Consider the following 20,601-nt stretch of genomic DNA (forward strand, 5'->3'; position numbering starts at 1 on the left):
ACACTTTCGTCATTTTTCCTGACATTTCCATGTTTACCTGGTCATTTCCAAGTTTTCCCTGACTTAGAAGTTCGGTGACATTTTTCGATTTCTCCTGACTGTAGCAACCCTGCTAAACATTCTTGTCCGGGATCAGAAGGCAGTCTGAGGTAGTGGGAAAAATATGGGTTACACACACATACATCTATGTATAGAATTTAAGCAGAAACCTGAAAATGATTGCGCACCGAAAAATTTTTTTCCCCCACTTCCACTTGCTAGATGAAGCGGTAATTCTTGGTGGGGATTCCTGCCTCATGCAGCCGCCTCTAGTTTCCGGAGCTAGGCCCTTTCCTTTCCTGCACTGCTCTACCCCCACACTCCTTTCTCCAGCACTGCTGTGGCTCTGTTCGCTCTACAGTTACGGTTCCTTTGTTCCTCACTTTTCTGTTCCTCCACCATCCATAAAAACAGCAGCAAGTTTTGCAGCAGATGGTGAAGCAGTTCCTCTCTGCATCCTATCCCAAAATTTCTAAAATTTTCTCAAAGATGTCACAAGGCAATAAGCAGCAGTTGGGCCTAGAACTTTCTAGAACCCTTGAATTTTCTGTAAGTGACATCTAAAGAATATGATTATATGCAGGAAAAGGGGACAACATGCAAAAAACTCTTTACGGAACGTGTCTATTCAAAATATCCTACTGATACTGATGACCTACTGTGGGGATATTACTTACAGTTGCTAATGTTAGACTAGAAGTCGCTAAAGTAATCTTAAAAGTTGCTGAGTCTACATAAAACTGAAAGAAATCAAACAAATGATCTGGAAAATAACTAGAAAAAAGTATGTAATGCTGTAATAATCTTGCGTTCAAAAATAATCTACATTGAGCAGGAGGAAAAAGGCTTGCAACCCACCTGATTGGACGAACATAATAGAAATATCAGTTTATACATCACACTCATAAATGGCTTAAATATACAGGGTGATACAGAGTAAAACGGTTTGACTGCAAGGGCGTGTTCTATAGGTCAAAATGAGACTTTCTTGAGGTATAAAGTTTTTTCAAAGTGCTCCCAGTCGGAGCTACCCCCCCTTCCCCCCCCCCAAAAAAAAAAAAACTTAAGAAAGTAAATAGTTTTTCCTGAATTTTTGCAACGGTTGTGAACCAAATTTCATGGACATTTGTACTCCCCTGTGCTTTTATGCTCTGAATTCATAAATGATCTAAAAAAAAATCGAAATCTCAGTTTAAAGAGGGAGTTTGGGGGTGTTTCGGCTCCTATAGTTTGCCCATTTAACCCTAGATCACCCTGTATATTATGTGTTTTAGCACTATTATATCTGCTGTAACATATCTACTATTGAGATACCAGCTTTGAATGAAATGAATACTTCGTTTATTATTCAACTTGCATGATAACAAATAATGGGAACACATTTTAATCTGAATGGTAACTACCTTAGTAGCTTCTGCACCACTCAAAGCAATAATCCGCCGCACTCCTTTGGCTATGGCTTCTTCATTTGTGATAACAAAGTCGCCAATATCACCAGCATAGTGAACATGTCTGGAAGAATTAAAATTCATTAAAGACCTACATTTAAAAAGCTAAAATCTGTTTTATTGTGAAAAACACACTGACACTCAGTACCAAGCTAAATCAAATTTCTTCATAATACTTAATTTAAGATTTCTTCAGTATCATTCCTTTAAATGGAAAACAAACTTTGAGAATGCAATATCATCAACCAAAAACTCATTTTAACAATCCCCCTATTTTCTCAAAGTTTTAAGCCTCCCAAAAAGGGGTACGTGCAAAAAGGGCCATTTCACGCTCGTGTCGGATACCATTGAAACTTGCCCTATTCATTCATCTAACAATGCCCCATGTTTTCCCAAAGTTTCAAGTCCCCAAAAATTTTTGGGGGGAAATGGCTGGGGGTCAAAGTTGCAAATCCGCTAAATTTTCACGAATTCTTTACTCAAAAACTACTAAATATTTCGAAACTTGGTTTAAACGAGCGTTTTCAACGTGAAAAGAACTTTCAGAAAATGTATAATATCGTAGGGTTTTGTCGACTTAAACTCGAATTATCGCCTCCAAAGCGCCGGAACGCTAAAAAATGACCCGCTTTTTTGTCACGTTCGGGCCGATCCCCAAAATACTCCATTTTTAATCTCCTTGAAAAACCGATGTGTTGTTCCTGACTCTCTATGGCACCTATACAGGGTGCGGCAAAAGTACCGGGACCCCCGTTTAATTTTTTTACGGCTGCAGGTAGGAAAATGAAATTTGGGGGGTAGTCCTAGGTCAATGAAAGCTACTTTTTGACCCCCCCCAAAATTTTGGGGGGCCTTTCTTTGGGGGGTTACGGACCCTAACTACTTTTTTTTCAAATGGGAAGACCCCCTTTGTGATACCTCGTTCGAAAGAGCATAAAAAAAAAAAAATTCGCGTAAACCCGAAGTCATTATCTCAAACCGTTTCAAAATGGCGACCGGTCAAAGTTCAAAATGACCGAAAATTGGCACCGCTGCTGTTTGAACATGGATTTGCTTGAAACTCGGTATCTGGAGGTATTTTGGCACGAAAAAAACGAATTTGACGTTAGATTTTTAAAAAAAACCCTAATTTTTCAAAATCTACGCTCACATTTTATTTTTTTGAAGTAGAACAAATCAATATCATTCCTTGAAATTTTCACGGAATTTTCTCCGCACAAAGAGGAAAAATCACAGAAATTTTCAAGACTGGATGTTAAGTAGTTTTTCTTTTAAAAAATAAAGTATGACAGGAAGTCTGCGACGTCGCAAACCGAGATACGTGGTTTGGTAGTTTCACCGTCGATATATAATGTCTTTACCGTATCCTGGGGAAATGTTTTGTTCGCGAGTTATAAGCGCGGAAAGGAGCGAAGGTCGGGAAAATCGGCTATTTTAAATTGCGCGCGGCGACAGATCAGGAGACATGTGGCAACAATGCGAGGTCGGCAGAGGAGTGTGATTCGCCGCACTGAGCAGGAGGGGGCGTTCTCCTTCTAACCCATGCGACGCGCGCAGTTCAAAATAGCCGATTTTCCCGACTTTCGCTCCTTTCCGCGCTTATAACTCGCGAACAAAACATTTCCCCAGGATACGGTGAAGACATATAGGTGCCGCAGAGAGTCAGGAACAACATATCAGTTTTTCACAGAAATTAAAAATGACGTATTTTGGGGATCGGCCCGAACGTGACAAAGAAGCGGGTCATTTTTTAGCGTTCCGGCGCTTTGGAGGCGATAACTCGAGTTTCAGTCGACATAACCCTATGATATTATACATTTTCTGAAAGCTCTTTTCACTTTGAAAACGCTCGTTTAAACCGCGTTTCGAAATATTTAGTAGTTTTCGAGTAAAAAATTCGCGGATTTTCAACTTTGACCCCCCGCGACTTCCTCCGAAAATTTTTTGGGGACTTGAAACTTTGGGAAAACATGGGACATTGTTAGATAAATGGATAGGGCAAGTTTCAATGGTATCCGACACAAGCAGGAAATGGCCCGTTTTGCACGTACCTCTTTGAAGGAGACATGGGTGAGGGTTCAAGTTAAAAATCGGCAAAATTTCCGATAATTTTTCTCTAGAAACTAGGGAATTTTGTAAAATGCAGTTTATACGAACGGTTCTAGCGTGACAAGGGCTTTTAGAAAATGCATAACATCATAGGGTTATGTCAACTTAAAATCGACTATTGTCTCCAAAGCTCCAGGATACTAAAAGAGAACACCTTTTTTCTTTCACGTCCAGGCTAATTTCCAAAATAGCCCATTTTTATTTTTCATCAAATACTGACGCATGATTCCCGACGTTCTGTAGCCTCCCTAGCTATTAACCATATGCTGAGGAAAGTTTTTAGTCAGGAGTTATGAGAGTGGAAAGGACCGAAGGTTGGGGAAATCAACCATTTCAAACTACACGCGCAGCGTCGATCAGCTCGGCTGGTTCCTCAGTGTTGCCATGTGTCCTCTGATTCTGAATAGGTGCTGGATTCTGAGTGAGTGTTGTGTGAGGTCACTAGACCTCACACAAGTGCTCCGCTACTTGACCTCACACAATGTAGTTTTATTTCAGCACTGTTCAAGGATTTTCTCTGCATTTTTATCCTTTGAAACTAATTTCTTCTGCTTCAGTGGTGCCCATCCCCCATCGCAGTGAATGATAGAAGTTCCCCCCCCCCTCCCGAAAAGTAGAGATGCTCCCTCCTAAATGTGCCGTGACTCCACTCATTCAGCAGTGGGTCCAAGGGGGCCTCCCCAGTAAAATTTTGAAATTTCAAGACCTCTAAAATGCAATTCTAGGCGCTTTCAGTGACTTTTATCCTCTCCTGAAACTCCATTTTTTCACCTTGTTTTAAAAATGAAATGTACAGCCAAAAATGAAAAACTTTAAAATCAAATGGTATGATTGGTATTGGTACCTAGAATACACAGCAAGTAAACGGCTTTAAGTAGAAAGGAACCAAGCCACATCAGCTATTGCCAAATTTACCCAGGCGATTCAATTTTTTACAAAAGAACGTTTAGGCGGATTTATTTGAAAACTTATTTGAGGTAATTGCTTTGTACTAATTAGAAAATTCACTGATACTTGCACAAAAATCCGCACAACCGTTTTTACGTAAAAAATTTGATTTCCCAGTTAAATTGTGCAATGGCTGATGTGGCTTAGTTCCTTTTTGCTGAACGCATTTCAAGTATGTTTGTTTTCAATCAGAATCAGGAATAATCATTACTTTCAAGAGAAATGTTTTATGGGGAGGGGGAAGAAATTTTTTGTGGGAATACATTACTTTTTGGGGGGGGGGCGGAGAAACAAAGTGGGGAGGGGAAGAATCTGAATTTGGGGGGAAAAATTTTTCAGGGAGGGGGGGTTGGTTATGACATTTTCTACGATGGTGGGGAGCACAATTTATTTCCTACAGGGAAGCATATTTTCTAGGGGGAAAGGTAATTTTCCTTTGGGGGGGGGGGGAGAGAAAGAAAATATTTCCCCGAGAAGCTCGAGAAAAAAAAACGCTTCCCCCAACTTCAAAGTTAAAGAGTAGCTCCTCAGAGAGCCCCTCACTGGGCAATCCTGAGCTTGCGTTCGAGAAACCCTCCTGAAGTGCCGCGTGCGCACTTTGAAACAGCCGAATTTCCCAACCTATGCTCTCTTCTGCTCTCATAACTCGCAAGCAACGAATTTTTCACGGCATATAGTAAAGAGCTAGATGGGCTTAGAGAGTCATGAATGACAAATGAGTTATACAGAGTGTCCAGAGGTTAACGTATTTAACTTTCAGGTTCGATTTTTTGGCTCAAAAAACGACTATTTTGTCCTGTGCACGTGTGCCCGAAAACGCTCCATAAATGAGCTATACGCTTCTGCAGTTGCCATTTTTTTTCTTTCAAATTGATATAACTCCTCGTTATTTTGTTGTAAGTAGTTGAAACTTGGGTTGGGCGGTTATTTTAAAGCGTACTGTTCATTTTTCGTGTTTTTTAGGACGTAAATTTTCGGAATATGACGTTTCGAGCGTTCCCGAATTTTAAAATTTTGATAACTTTTTTGGTAGATGCTATTTGAAAAAACGAATTACAGCACGTGAAAGAGCGCGAATAATCGAGGGCACGAGATACTGCACAAAATTTTTCAGACGCAATTTCCATTTCGACGCAACAAAACATAGAAAAAGTGTTAGATTTTCGAAGCTCCTTGCTGGATAGGCAATTTTTCTGCACGGACTGGGAGAAAAATTGCCTACGAAGCAAGGGGCTTCCAAAAGCCGTTGCGATAGCTTCGAGATTTTTAAAGCCCCTTGCTCCGTAGGCAATTTTACCGTATCCGTAATCCATTTTTCCAAATGGCATCCACCAAAAAAGTTATCGAAATTTTAAAGCTTGGGAACGCTCGAAACGTCATTTTCCGAAGACGTACGTCCTTGAAGACACGAAAAATGAACAGTACGTTAAAAAATAACCTCCTAGCGAAGTTTCAGCTACTTACAACAAAATAACGAGGAGTTACATCGATTTGAAAGAAAAAAAATGGCAACTTTGGAAGTATAAAGATCATTTATGGAGCATTTTCGGTCATAGGTGTATAGGACAAAATAGTCGTTTTTTGAGCCAAAAAATCGATCCTGAAAGTAAAGTACGTTAACTTCTGGACACCCTGTACATCTCAAGTAAAAATGGGCTACTTTGGGTCCACCTGGACGGTGAAAAAAGGGATCTCTTTTAAGCGTTATGGCTCTTTGGAGACAATAACTAGAGTTTAAGTTGACAAAACTGTCAAGCTGTCACGCTGGAATCGTTTGTTTAAATCGAATTGTGCAGAACTTTTTAGTTTTCGAGTAAAAAATTCGCCGAAATTTTGCCCCTAAAATTTCAGGGGCTTGAAACATTCGAAAAATATGGGGCATTGTTAAGGGAATAAATAGGGCAAGTCTTAAAAGTATCTGCTAGGAGTATGAAATGTCTCCTTTTAAATGTACTTCTTTGAGAGCCTAAATTGCTGGGTGGATAAATGCTGATTCGTTGATAAATGGGATTCCTCACCTCATTTTCATTACGAACAATTTACTACATTCGTATATTCGTGTGTATGGCATCAAAACCGTAGGGCAAATATAAAAAATTTTCTTCTCAGATATATTTTTATTTTCTCTGATATATATTTTTCCTCAGACATATACTTGTTTTCTAGCATGTATAGAGTTCTAGCATGAAATTGTAGTGTTGCCAAGTGTACTCTGGTTCTGTAAAGCATGCGTGCATTCGTTATTCGTTCTTCAGCGTTAGACCTCACACAGCAGTTACACTTCTGGACTTTTTCTAGATGTTCTCTGCATTTTAATTACTCAACATTAATTTTTTCCGTAATGATTTACATGTGATCCCTATGAATACATGTTACTCAGTACAAATAAATTAAACCTTACTGAGGAAAAGGAGCATCTTCATTCCAGTTTGGTTTTTTAAAGATGGGGGGGGGGGGTGTTCAGAAAATTTTGTTGCCAACATAAAAGGAAATATATACGCAATGTATATGAGGGGGGGGGGGAGGTATTTTCTTGAAATGGTTCAATGAGAATAATAAAATATGAGAGATTCAGTAATTGTTAATATCGAAGATGGACCAAGCAAAAATGTTTGAATACGGGTGGTGGTGAGAGGGGGGCACTATTTTTCAAATTCAAAAATTTTCTTTTGTTTATTTTTATTTACATTATTATTTTAAAAATGTATATGTCGTAAATACATGATTCTTCCTCTACGTTTCTCCTATTGCTAATACCTACTTTACTCTTGAAATTAATTAATTTGCTATGTGAATGAGTGGTGGTAAAGAGAAATATGAAAATTATAAACTTTCAGACATCACGCGAAAAAGAGTTGAGAAAACAAAGCATCGATCTAGCCGGTAACACAAGAGTCCATTCAGTTACGAGCTCTGGCACAAGCCGGGGTAGGTGTGACAACGCTGCGTAGCGAGGCAAGTCTACGCACGAGGAGTGTGATTCCCAGAACTGAGCAGGAGGGGGCGTTCTCTTTCTGACCCATGCGACGCGCGCAGTTCAAAATAGCCGATTTTCCCGACTTTCCCTCCTTTCCGCGCTTATAACTCGCGAACAAAACATTTCCCCAGGATGCGGTAAAGACAAATAGGTGCCATAGAGAGTCAGAAACAACATATCAGTTTTTCAAAGAAATTAAAAATGACGCATTTTGGGGATCGGCCCGAACGTGACAAAAAAACGGGTCATTTTTTAGCGTTCCGGCGCATCGGAGGCGATAACTCGAGTTTAAGTCGACAAAACCCTGTGATATTATACATTTTCTGAAAGCTCTTTTCACGCTAAAAACGCTCGTTTAAACCGCGCTTCGAAATATATAGTAGTTTTCGGGTAAAAAATTCGCGAAAATTTCGCGGATTTTCAACTTTGACCCCCCTCCACTTCCCCCCAAAATTTTTTGGGGACTTGAAACTTTAGGAAAACATAGGGCATTGTTAGATGAATGAATAGGGCAAGTTTCAATGGTATGCGACACGAGCGTGAAATGGCCCGTTTCGCACGTACCCCTTTCATGGCAATCTATTTCACTTATTACCCTTGTTCGTTTCAGATTGGCATCAGCAAATAATGCTTTTATGCGAGAGGTATATAAGATCAACAAAGGGATTTCTGTTATTTTTACAACCGATTTTTTAACATATAATACGCTTTCCTCTTCCTTACGTCCCACCGCAGAATTCAACTGACGTCTTCATTCCAGCATCACTCTCAGGATTCGACTCTAACTCTTCAATTGGAACTCCTACACACACCACTCTGACAGGATCCGGATAGACTTCATCAAACATCGCACGCAGGCCATTGATTTTCTTGGCGTTTGTAAGGTCAATGTGTTTGGCAAACACTTTCTTGTTTCCTTTGATTACAGCTTGTGTTTCTTGTTCAGCTGCTCGGATTTGATCAACTGTCATGGCTCCCTAGAGAGAAAATAAAAGGAAAAAAATTGGAGAAAAGCCCAAGAAGATCTCACATGATAGATGAAAAAAGTGAGAAAAATAAGAAAACTAAGCATTCTTTAAGATACTTTTTCATGAATCAACACTGATAAACCCAGAAGAAAGTTTTCACAGAAGCCGATCAGCCTAACCTCCCCCTCTCCCGGGGGGTTTTCGTTCAAGAGGCGATGATCATCAGAGTACACAACATACAGAGTGAGTACACAATACAGAGTTAACATAAATTCTTCATATTCCAATTAAAGAGAGTTGTGCAAAACGGCCTCAGAGTGACCCAGCAGGGTTGGCACCTGACTATGTGATATAGTTATAGGTCATTCTGGGCCTACATCTGGCTGGGTTTAGGCGAAAACCGAAGGGAATCGACAGAGCCATTTTTAAAAGCCGTTACTTTTAAAATATTTAACATTCACAAAAAAGCAGTTGCAAAGCATGTATTTCTCGTAAAAACCGCAGAAAATTACGGTTTATCAATTTCCACGCAAGAAATATTAGTTTGAGTCCAGTGATGTTACATTTCGGCCGTTTTTTTTTCATAGTCATCAAAAATTGCATTACCGCTTAAAAGTGTGTTGGCAGTTGGTGGGGATTATATGAAAACCTGACAAAATTGTTATTCATTCTATTTTGCATCCAACAATGTGTCATAATTTCCTGAGAAGCTTGGGAAACCTGGAAGATAGTGTTTTAAAAATTCAGCAACAAACCTGAAACTTGATTTAGACGCTCGTTCCTGTACATTCTGATATTCTGTGTTCAAGCTCAATGCCTAAACTAGGCAAAATTTGCAAAGTCAAAGCATGTTTTGTGCTCGTTTGAAACTCTGACATGATTTTCAGAGATTCACATTGAGGCAAGGTCGTCGGTTTTTAAGAACAAGTAGCAAAAGCTACCTGCTGAGGGGGCGCCGCCCCCCCCCCCAGACCCCCCCTTTCAAATTATATATGTGAGACTTTGAGTATCATAGAAGTCGTGCGGCGACATGCCGAATGAAATGCCACAATTAAAATTATTGGATCAGATGATGAGCTGATAAAAGCCTTACCCAGTAATTTGGGAACATTTCTGACACAGTTTGGTTGCTTTAACTATCACTTTGATTTGCGAAATACAAATCGTTTTCACTTCGTATGTAGTTAAATTTGATTTTGACTGACTTAGTTTCTGATGGATTCAAACTCATAATATACATTTAGGTTCCGGGGAAAGAAAAATGCAGATGAGCTACACTTCACATGAATATAGATTGATTAAAAATAAATAATCCGAAGAAGTGATGGAATAATTGATAATTGTTTACTACAGTAAATACTAAACCTAGGATTCATAGGAATTTTAAATAAAATCCCACCCATCACTAAAATAACCCATATGTATATACTCGTGGTGCCTGCTCTCGGCGCGATTTCGCCAAATGGAATTCTTTATCATCGCGGTTGTCCTTGTTGCGTGCGGGAGGAAATGAAGGCGCGCTCGCAGTAGCAAGAAGCAGACGCGCCAGGTTGCTTGCGACGCGTGAATGTAGCTTAGCCTACACAGATTAACAAACCGTCGAGCAGCCACGCGAAAAGTCCTATACCCACATAGAGAAAAAAAAGAGGTATTTGCATCTTAAGGTTTGTTTACCCTGTGACGTAGGTCTGTACAACCTGGCCAGCGAAATCCGAAATTCGAACTATGAAAAATTGACCATAATTTCCGATTTTCCGAGGTGTAAAATACATAACTCAGCAGAAGAAAGAAAGAAAAATCGATTCGATATTTCTGGAGATAAACGTATCGATACGGACGATATATTAACGTTGAAATATCGATACAATATTTTGGTCTAAAATATCGATAGTCTGGTGGCGCGGAGCGTCTTCGAGGGGTTGGGCCGCGTAGTGGCCAGTCGCTAGACGATAGAATAATCGCACCCGAAGCCCGAACCCAAATTGAGCCTCATTCGAGCGGGTCTCAAAGCGGGGCCCAAGGCTGCAATCGCGGCCGAGCGGGCCTCACAGCGGCCCCGCTAGGCTAGCGGCCACCGACCCTCGGAAAAGTCGTAAAAACGAATGACTCAAGTTCACACGTGCAGGGCTCGGAGCATTGCAGCCAAATTGGTCTGTTTGTTATTCATCAGGGATAGTGTCCTAGCATAGGTTTATTTAAAAAACAATTAAATAAGAGGAAGGATTTCAACCCTGAACAATGAGACCACGGACAGCCTGTGACCCTGGGATCTTTGTCAGTTTTGGTGAGCACAGTTACTGAGATGGACCATTTTTTTTAGGGAGCGAACAAATCAAAATTTTGAGCCTTAAGTTGGTCGCAACCATATCCGGAAGTCGTTACAGTGACATTTTTGTGCAATATGCTTCTGTGGAAAGTGCAACACTTAATGAATGCTTTTGACAAATCGTGTTTTATCCGGTTTGCGCTTCAAACGTAATTTATTTGTGGAGTGTCATGCGTTCCTTTTTGAATTGAAAAACTCGTCAGATGCATTGGGTAATGGAGTAAGGCATCTCTCATTTCTTAACGCAGGGGGCGGCAAATTTTGCATTTTTTTAAAATGTAGGTTTAAAAAAAATCGGATTCAGAAAAAAAAAATTACAAACGAGAAAGCGTCTTTCGGTGACACAAGAGACAGCACCTTTAATTAGTCGAGTTAAGAGAGAAACTAAACACGCAATTTGGCATGGAGCGGTGCAGCAGTGATGATGAGGACTTGAGATAAAAAGGAGAAGCCCTCAGCGCGGCGCACGGTGAATCGAGTCAATGAAAGAGGTCGGAAAAAATTTGGGAACTTAAAACGCTCATAACTCCGTTTATGCAAGAACCTAATGTTCTGCAAGCTGTTCCACTGGTTTTCTCGTGATATTTTCTTCCAGTATCACCCCTTGAACTTTAAAATGTGACGAAATAAACATCAACATTTGCAGTTTTTGTCAAAAATTTCATGTCCAACCCCTCTAATTGACTCAATCCACTGTGCGGCGGTCGGCGTGAAACACATAACGCCTACAAGACTGAACGAATACTTCACGCATTGTGCCAAACACAGTGTGGTCAGCGCGGCGCGCCGGCGGAAGTTAAAATTATTAAACCACACTTATGTTTGTTCTTGCATAATTTTTTTTTACCTTCATTTCTTACAAATGGAAGGCCTTGTTCACACATAGATAGGTTTACGGAACTTAACTTTCGCGCAAAGTTCCGTGCGAACTTTTGCTAGTAGTGAGGGGCATAGTGTCCTTTCTTTTAATTTTTCTTGTTTTGCCGGTTGAAAATGCGGGTGTGATCCCTGCGAAACGTCCCGGGTTTCTTATTATATTTTATGTGTTTCTTTTTATTATTTGCGGCCTTAGTCCCGTTTTAAGTTGTTTCTCTGTTACTGTTTCGGGCCGATTAAGTTGTTTTTTATTGATGTTTTGAAACGAATGAGAAGGGGGCGGCAAAATACAGGTGGCCCATAGGCAGCAAGTAGGTAAATCCGGCCCATAGGCAGTAAGTAGGTAAATCCGGCCCATGGGCGGCAAGTAGGTAAATCCAGCCCTGTTTTTTAAATGAATTTTGAGTCAAATTTACGTGAGAAATTGATTTACCAAGATTATTTTTCTTAATTAAAATTAACTTTCTTTTTAATACAGTTTTTACGTAAATACATTTGTTCGTAATTTCCAATAGTTTTTACGAAATTTTTATGTTAATTTAATTATTATGTAAATTTGACTTCCTTTTCCGAATTTTTTCTTTTTTCGCGTTTTTCTGTGACTTTTAACAATTTTTGACTTTCTTTCCTTACTCTAGTAAGGATCTAGTCGTCAGAATCTATCCTGAACGACAACTTACATTCATGGAAAATAAAGCTTTAAATGTTCCTGACCATTTTTTACCATCCAAACTCACTAGAACACATTGTATAGGTATATGAAAAATTTGAAGAGCATCGCTGTCAAAAGCTAAATCCTCCTTCAATTTAGCTCTTTTTGTATGGTCTACGGGTAAGGACAAAACTAACTGTTTTTGCTAAACGCTTACTGTTTTTTATTCATAAAATTTGAAAGTCTCAATGAAAGCAAAGCTATGTCCAATCACAGCTAGGTATTTTTATTTTGAGACTGCACATCCCAACTTCTCCCACTTTTTCAGCCGAATTGTTCTTTTTTTGGGTAGATTTTGGTTGGTGCAGTAATGCTGATGGTTATTTTTAGAAGACTATGATGGTGAAACCTAAAGTTTCCAATGATATTTTATCAGCATAGTAAACTCAACCACGACTTCAATCATAAATAATTCCATTTAGCGAAATCAAGCTGAAAGGCACAAGTAAGGGTTCATGAAAGTTGAAGTCATAGCTCAACATTATAGGGTAGGTTCAAGTAACTTTTAACGTGTTTTAGACTTTTTTTTCTTACTGTAGACCCTGAAAAACCACTTAAATTCAAGGAAAATAAAGCCTTAAATGTTCATACCCATTTTTAAATGTCAGAACTCACTAGACCACATTATATTCATGATAAAGGACGACGGACCGGTCTTATGGGAAAAGTGGGCCCGGTTAAATCGGCTGGCGTTTTGATATGTTGTAGGTCTTAACCTACTGATCAAAAGTGTCAATGGGCATTTCTCCCTATTTCGAAGTTTTACCCCCCATTTTGGGGGTCAAAGTTGCCAATTCGGCGTATAATTGGCAGTTTTGACACCCGGGTTTATTGGTCGCCTATGAGATTCTTTGATGGTTTCTTGAGTCTTTTGTATCCTCTGAATAGGCTAGAGACCATCCGAACTCAAAAACTGACAATTTCGCCTTATGGGTAAGGGGGGGGGGGTGTTCACGCCACCGATTCCAGAGTCGGCGAGCCGCATTAAACAGATTCTTTCGCCATGTTTTGGAGAATTTTTTATGCAAATGATTGCGACTGCATCTTGAAAGGTCGACTAAGATGCAGCTCAGAACATACCCCCGGGCGGGAGGGGGGGGGGGGTGCGACCGAACTCGAGCAGCGTAACTGGCTTGCGCGGGTCGGATCAAACCTATCCTTCTATTATGTTTTGGAGAACTTTTTTGCAAATGACTCAGGCTGCTTCTTGAAAGATCCACTAAGATGCAGCTCAAAATATACCTCCCCCCCCGGGGGGGGGGGGGGCCCTGGGCCGAAAAGCCGACCGAACTCGGGCAGCAAAAGTTGCCCGAGTTTGATTGTTGATCGGTTGATGAGTTGATAGGTTGACCGATGATTTTGTCATGTTTTGGAGTTTTTTTTTTTTTTTTATCCCAATGAAATAGACTACATTTCGGAAGGTCGACTGAGATGGAGCACGGAATATGCTGTATGAGAAAGGAGGCTTCTCAATCCGCACCCTCCCACGCAATAGGATCTCTCAGCATAGGTCAGTGTGGCACTGACACTAGTAGAGTGACACTTTTGAATGTGGCTAGGACGATTAAAACTTCATACCGTTTAACCAAGTTTAACGCATCATTCAATTTTCAGCATATCCTGATGCATTTCAGAATTTCGACGAGGGGAGGGGTTATTTGCTTTTGAAAAGAAAAAAAATTAAAAAGAAGAAGTACATGACCTTGTTTTTTTCTTAGATTTTCTGATTACGTAAAAAAATCTCAGCCAGCTCGCCTCACTTTCTGCACTGAGAACTTCCAGGATTTGATCCATTACTTATGGAGCTCCAGTAGAAAGAATGAAAAACCCAGAACTCGTCAAATACCTTCAGAACTGATTACATTGCATATATTGCCTTTTTGCGAATGCTTTGCTTTCTTCCTTGCCTTTCTTGACATTCTACAAAACTGTTTAATGCTCGATAATAATGTGCGATTTCATTTAAAAAATCACCTAGATGATATATTTCTGAAATCAACCGACGTTATATACGTCTCAGCCGTAGGAATCATCTGCACCATTAGCTTTCGCTTATAGAAATATTGGGCTCAGTCGGAAATGCGTGTCAGCTAAAACGACCCTCGGAATTATGTATGAGTGATGGTGGTGGTAAAAAATGCCACTATACTAGTGTCAGTGCCACACTGACCTATGCTGAGAGATCCTATTGCGAGGGAGGGTGCGGATTGAGAAGCCTCCTTTCTCATACAGCATATTCCGTGCTCCATCTCAGTCGACACTTCGAAATGCAGTCTGTTTCATTGGGATGGAAAAAAAAACTCCAAAACATGACAAAATCATCGGTTTGATGCAACTCGCGAGAGCTAGTTTCGCTGCCCGAGTTCGGTTGGCTTTTCGGCCCAGTTTTCGCTTGAAGCAGCCTGAGTCACTTGCAAAAAAGTTCTCCAAAACATAATAGAAGGATAGGTTTGATCCGACCCGCGCAAGCCAGTTACGCTGCTCGAGTTCGGTCGCACCCCCCCCCCTCCCGCCCGGGGGTATGTTCTGAGCTGCATCTTAGTCGACCTTTCAAGATGCAGTCGCAATCATTTGCATAAAAAATTCTCCAAAACATGGCGAAAGAATCTGTTTAATGCGGCTCGCCGACTCTGGAATCGGTGGCGTGAACACCCCCCCCCCCCCTTACCCATAAGGCGAAATTGTCAGTTTTTGAGTTCGGATGGTCTCTAGCCTATTCAGAGGATACAAAAGACTCAAGAAACCATCAAAGAATCTCATAGGCGACCAATAAACCCGGGTGTCAAAACTGCCAATTATACGCCGAATTGGCAACTTTGACCCCCAAAATGGGGGGTAAAACTTCGAAATAGGGAGAAATGCCCATTGACACTTTTGATCAGTAGGTTAAGACCTACAACATATCAAAACGCCAGCCGATTTAACCGGGCCCACTTTTCCCATAAGACCGGTCCGTCGTCCTTTGAAGAATATTGCTGTGAAAAGTTGAGTTTTCCGTAGATTTAGCACTTTCCGTATGGTCTTTAAGGTAATGACAAAAAGTGCTAAATTGAAGGAGAACTCAACTTTTGACAGCGATATTCTTTAAATTCATCATAAATATAATGTGGTCTAGAGAGTTCTGATAGTTTAAAAATGGTTATGAACATTGAAAACTTTTAGTTCGATGAATTGAAGTTGTCCCTTAGGGTCCATTAGCGCTAAGGAAAAAAATTCTAAAACTTGTTTCAACCAACCCTATAATATTCTCCCACAGGATTCACTTTCAGACAGTAATAATTAATCAACATAAACATCAACCATTACTGATAAATCATCAAAGATCCTATTGGGCGAAATTCAGCCAAAAAGCACCAGTTTAGAGTCTTGACATTTTGGCCACCGTTGGTTGTTTATTTACGCTATTAAACTGTGACTCGATGATAAAGAATGCCATAGGGCGACATTCCGCCGAAAGGCACCTGTGTGGGTTCTTTACATTATGGTCACAGTTGATTGCTAAACGCTACCAAACCATGGCTAAATGATCAGAAATTCCATTTGGCGACACATGTTAACACTCTTTGAACATCTGAGGTATGAGTTCTGAAAATTTTGGCTATACTTGGTTGCTAAACGCTACTTAACAGTAAATGTTCAACAGTGACTTGATGATAAAGAATGTCATAGGGCGACATTCCGCCGAAAGGCACCTGTGTGGGTTCTTTACATTATGGTCACAGTTGATTGCTAAACGCTACCAAACCATGGCTAAATGATCAGAAATTCCATTTGGCGACACATGTTAACATTCTTTGAACATCTGAGGTATGAGTTCTGAAAATTTTGGCTATACTTGGTTGCTAAACGCTACTTAACAGTAAATGTTCAACAGTGACTTGATGATAAAGAATGTCATAGGGCGACATTCCGCCGAAAGGCACCTGTGTGGGTTCTTTACATTATGGTCACAGTTGATTGCTAAACGCTACCAAACCATGGCTAAATGATCAAAAATTCCATTTGGCATAATGGAGATGTTGCATGTGTGAGGAATTTGCGATTTGACTGTGGAATGACCACACCACACATGTAAGCCAAAAGAATCACAGTTCCTCTTATAAATAACATAAATAATAAAAATCTATAAAAATAAAAGGGGGGGGGGGTAAAAGGTCACAAGAAACACGATGGTGCCACTGGTTTTCTCTGAAATCATCTCCCAAACTCAAAAAAAAGCACTCAAGTTGAGGCCAAAATGGAGGGAATATCCCACCCTACCCTGAGAGTCCAAGTCTAGATCAAGACCAACTCTCCATGCAAAGATAGGGAGCTAATACATTGACAGGGCTACCAATTTATCTGGGGACTCCAAAACTGAAAACACGGCAACCCTGCTAATGTATTTGCTCCCTATCTTTGCGTGGAGAGTTAGTCTTCATGTAGACGTGGACTCTCAGGGTAAGGTGGGATATCCCCTCCATTTTGGCCTCAACTTGAGAGCTTTTTTTGAGCTTGGGAGATGATTTCAGAGATAACCAGTGGCACCATTGTGTTCCTCGCGAACTTTTATACAAGAATCAACAGTTAAATTGCAAATTCCTCGCACATGTAACATCTCCATTGGGCCAAAATGCACCGATATCAATACCTCATATGTTACTTGGTTCCTCGAAAATTCTCCTCTTGGACTTAGCCTAAAAGTGTGGACATTTTTTAGCCTCCGACGAAACCTAGAGTCTATACGGCTTCGCCGCACGACTAAAAACCAAAATGTCCATCACAAGAAACTGCATTACCTGTTTAATCAGGTCCAGCTACAGATTTCATGTATTCCGATGCATTTTATGAAGAAGGCAATCTATAGACTAGAGAAAATGTAGCGCTTTTTATTGAGGGGTTTACCACTAAATCTTTTGGTGAGAGCACAATTTAGAAGAATTTTTACCACCTTCTCTCCTTCTTTATTGAACTTGGCTGAAAACAAAAAGGTTGAGGCATATAAAAGTTATGAGGTGGCATTCTGAGATGAAAGTATTGAAACGGATCCCAAAAAGTTGGAGATTGTGTTCAACTTGTTTAAATAATTCGTAACTTTTTCCTGTAGCTTTCTTGAATGACACCTTTATACTGCCTTCAAAGGAGGGCCTATCAGACTTAAAAGAAAAGGATAATAAGTTTCATAATTCCTGTGGTGGTAATTTCAGTCATTCAAATTATTCAACATTCTTATAGCAAAATCCTAACTCATGACTCTTGTATGCCTCAATCCTTTCGTTTTCAGTCAAGTTCGTTGAAATCGAAGACAAGGTGGAGAAAATACCTGGATTTCTCTTACTTGTCCAGCTTTTTCAAACTGCACGATTCCCTGAATGTACCAAATACGAAAAAAAGACATACCATAAAAGTTGAGTTACACTCAACTGGTTGTGAAGGTATCGATTTTCAAAGTTTTGTAGAAGAGGAGTTTCCCCTCTACCCCCCCCCCCCCACCCTCCTCTGAGAAGGCTGGAATTTTGTCCAGGCATGAGGGACACAGATTGACACTTTGGTAAAAAAACTTTATAGTCAGCAGGCTTGACTACATTCATAATATAGTATTATAATGAGATTTGAAAACCTACTTTATTGGAAAAGTCAAAACGAAGTCTTTCTGGAACAACCAGTGATCCTTTTTGATCTGTTTGACCCAAAACATGTCGTAGTGAATGATTTAGGACATGAGTTCCAGTGTGATTACTCATGACTTTCCTCCTGCGTTTGGTATCAATAGATAATTCTATGGAGTCACCCACTTTCAATGTTCCTTCAACAGTACCATAATGCAAAACATAACCGCCTTTTACTTGCACATTATATACGTTTACCTCAACATCCTGCAACAGAAAAGTTCACACAATAGCCAACATTCAAACAATTTTTTTCAAACCTTTACTTGAATATATCGTGACCTCTTCAAATACCACATAAATTGAGTCCATCTACTTAGTGTACATATAGTGTAAAGTGTATCCCTGGTGATAACGTGAGAAGGACTAGGAATAACTTCCTTTGTACTTATCATGTATTACCAAAACAAAAAATCAATAATAGTTAGTGTACAGTGTATATACTATTCTACCTCTCCTTCTCTATTGCTAATGATTGTTAAATATCTTCTTTTCATCTATTCATTTAATAATACCTATGGATTTCAGTATAAGGATGATCGAGTAATGTTAGATAATATACAGGGTTATCCAAAAGTCACTGACCACCCCTGTAACTTTTTTCCAAATTGAGATAGAAGTTTGAAACTTTGAGAATGTTCCTCGGTCTAAGGTAGCAACTTTTTGGTCCCCAAAAAATTTTGGGGAGCAGCCCCCCTTGAGGGGGGCGGGAGCTAACTTTTTTTTTCAAATGGCAAACCCCCCTTTGTGATACCTCATTCGAAAGATAATAAAAGAAGAAAATTTTTGGCGCAAACCGCAGGTCGAAATGTTCATTTTTGACAAAATGGCGGCCGGTCAAAGTTCAAAATGACGGAAATTTGGCATTTCCGTTGTTTGTTGACGGATTGGTGTGAAACTCGGAATCCTAGGGTTTTTTGGGATGAGAAAAACGATTCTGGCATTGGTTTTCCAGAAAAGTCTGTCCTTTTCAAAATGGCGGCGGTCAAAACGGCGGCCTCGAGCGGGAAGTGGATATTTAGACTGTATATCGTTGGATTTGCATGAAACTTGGTATCTGGGGGTATTTCGGCAGGAGAAGAACGAATCTTTGATTGGATATCTGAAATTTTGACAAATTCCAAAATGGCGGGAAATTAGTGTTACGGCTGTTTACTGATGGATTAGCATGAAATTATTTGATATTTCAAGAATCTAATGAAAGATTCCTTTTTAACCAGCCAAAAACCGCTATGATATCGAATTTCATGCAAATCCATCGGTAAAGAGCCGTAAAACTGATTTCCCGCCATTTTGGAATTTGTCAAAATTTCAGATATCCAATCAAAGATTCGTTCTTCTCCTGCCGAAATACCCCAAGATACCAAGTTTCATGCAAATCCAACGATATGCAGCCTAAATATCCACTTCCCGCTCGAGGCCGCCATTTTGAAAAGGACAGACTTTTCTGGAAAACCAATGCCAGAATCGTTTTTCTCATCCCGAAAAACCCTAGAATTCCGAGTTTCACACCGATCCGTCAATAAACAACGGAGATGCCAAATTTCCGTCATTATGAACTTTGACCGGCCGCCATTTTGTCAAAAATGAACATTTCGACCTGCGGTTTGCGCCAAAAATTTTCTTTTTGTATTATCTTTCGAATGAGGTATCACAAAGGGGGGTATGCTATTTGAAAAAAAAAGTTAGCCCCGCCCCCCTTAAGGGAGGCCGCCCCCCAAAATTTTTGGGGGACCAAAAAGTTGCTATCTTAGACCGAGGAACATTCCCAAAGTTTCAAACTTCTATCTCAATTTGGAAAAAAGTTACAGGGGTGGTCAGTGACTTTTGGATAACCCTGTATATGACTGCGATCTGGTCAATTGGACGTATTTATACGAAAGGGAACTAAGCGCCAAATTTCCAAATTTCAGTTTTTAACGGATCTGGATTCTCCATGTAATAGGCTGCTCTCACACGTAAATATGCCCCCAAAATACCAATTTCATCCCCTGGAATCAGCCCCTGAAAAATCGCAAAACAGGGAATCAGCGATTACGAATAAAATCAAAAGGAACTATATGTAATTCCCTTTGATTTAATGCGCTAACCCGGATTCCGAATTAAATCAAAAGGCGCTATCTCCACTTGAATCACTTGATGGACGCGCGCGCGGCGAAGCTTGGTGGAAACTTGGTGAAATTTGGTACCGGGAGGTATTTTTGGACGGGAAACTCGAATTTCGGGTCAAATTTTGAAAATTCAGAAATCCAAGATGGCGGACATGGCCTAAAATGCTATCTCGGCCCCTATCCAGCCGATCTTGGTGAAACTTGGTATCAGGGGGTATTTTCGGACGGGAAATTCGAATTTCGGGTCAGATTTTGAAAATTCAGAAATCCAAGATGGCGGACATGGCCTAAAATGCTATCTCGGCCCCTGTCCAGCCGATCTTGGTGAAACTTGGGATCAGGGGGTATTTTCGCATGGAAACTCGAATTTCGGGTCAAATTTTGAAAATTCAGAAATCCAAGATGGCGGATGTGGCCTAAAATGCTATCTCGGCCCCTA

General features: G+C 40.2%; 1 protein-coding gene across 1 annotated transcript in view; it reads right to left on the reverse strand.

Annotated features, from left to right (window-relative positions):
- AlaRS (alanine--tRNA ligase, cytoplasmic) overlaps window positions 1-20,601 on the reverse strand; it is a 126,435-nt gene that overhangs the window by 8,353 nt on the left and 97,481 nt on the right. The window contains exons 13-15 of the mRNA XM_019057706.2: window positions 18,007-18,258; window positions 8,245-8,498; window positions 1,443-1,551 (exon numbers count right to left, since the gene is read on the reverse strand). Of these exons, the coding sequence (XP_018913251.2) occupies window positions 1,443-1,551; window positions 8,245-8,498; window positions 18,007-18,258 (615 nt within the window). The remainder of the gene's footprint in view (window positions 1-1,442; window positions 1,552-8,244; window positions 8,499-18,006; window positions 18,259-20,601) is intronic.

This window comes from Bemisia tabaci, chromosome 1 (genome assembly GCF_918797505.1).
Source record: "Bemisia tabaci chromosome 1, PGI_BMITA_v3".
Taxonomy (NCBI): domain Eukaryota; kingdom Metazoa; phylum Arthropoda; class Insecta; order Hemiptera; family Aleyrodidae; genus Bemisia; species Bemisia tabaci.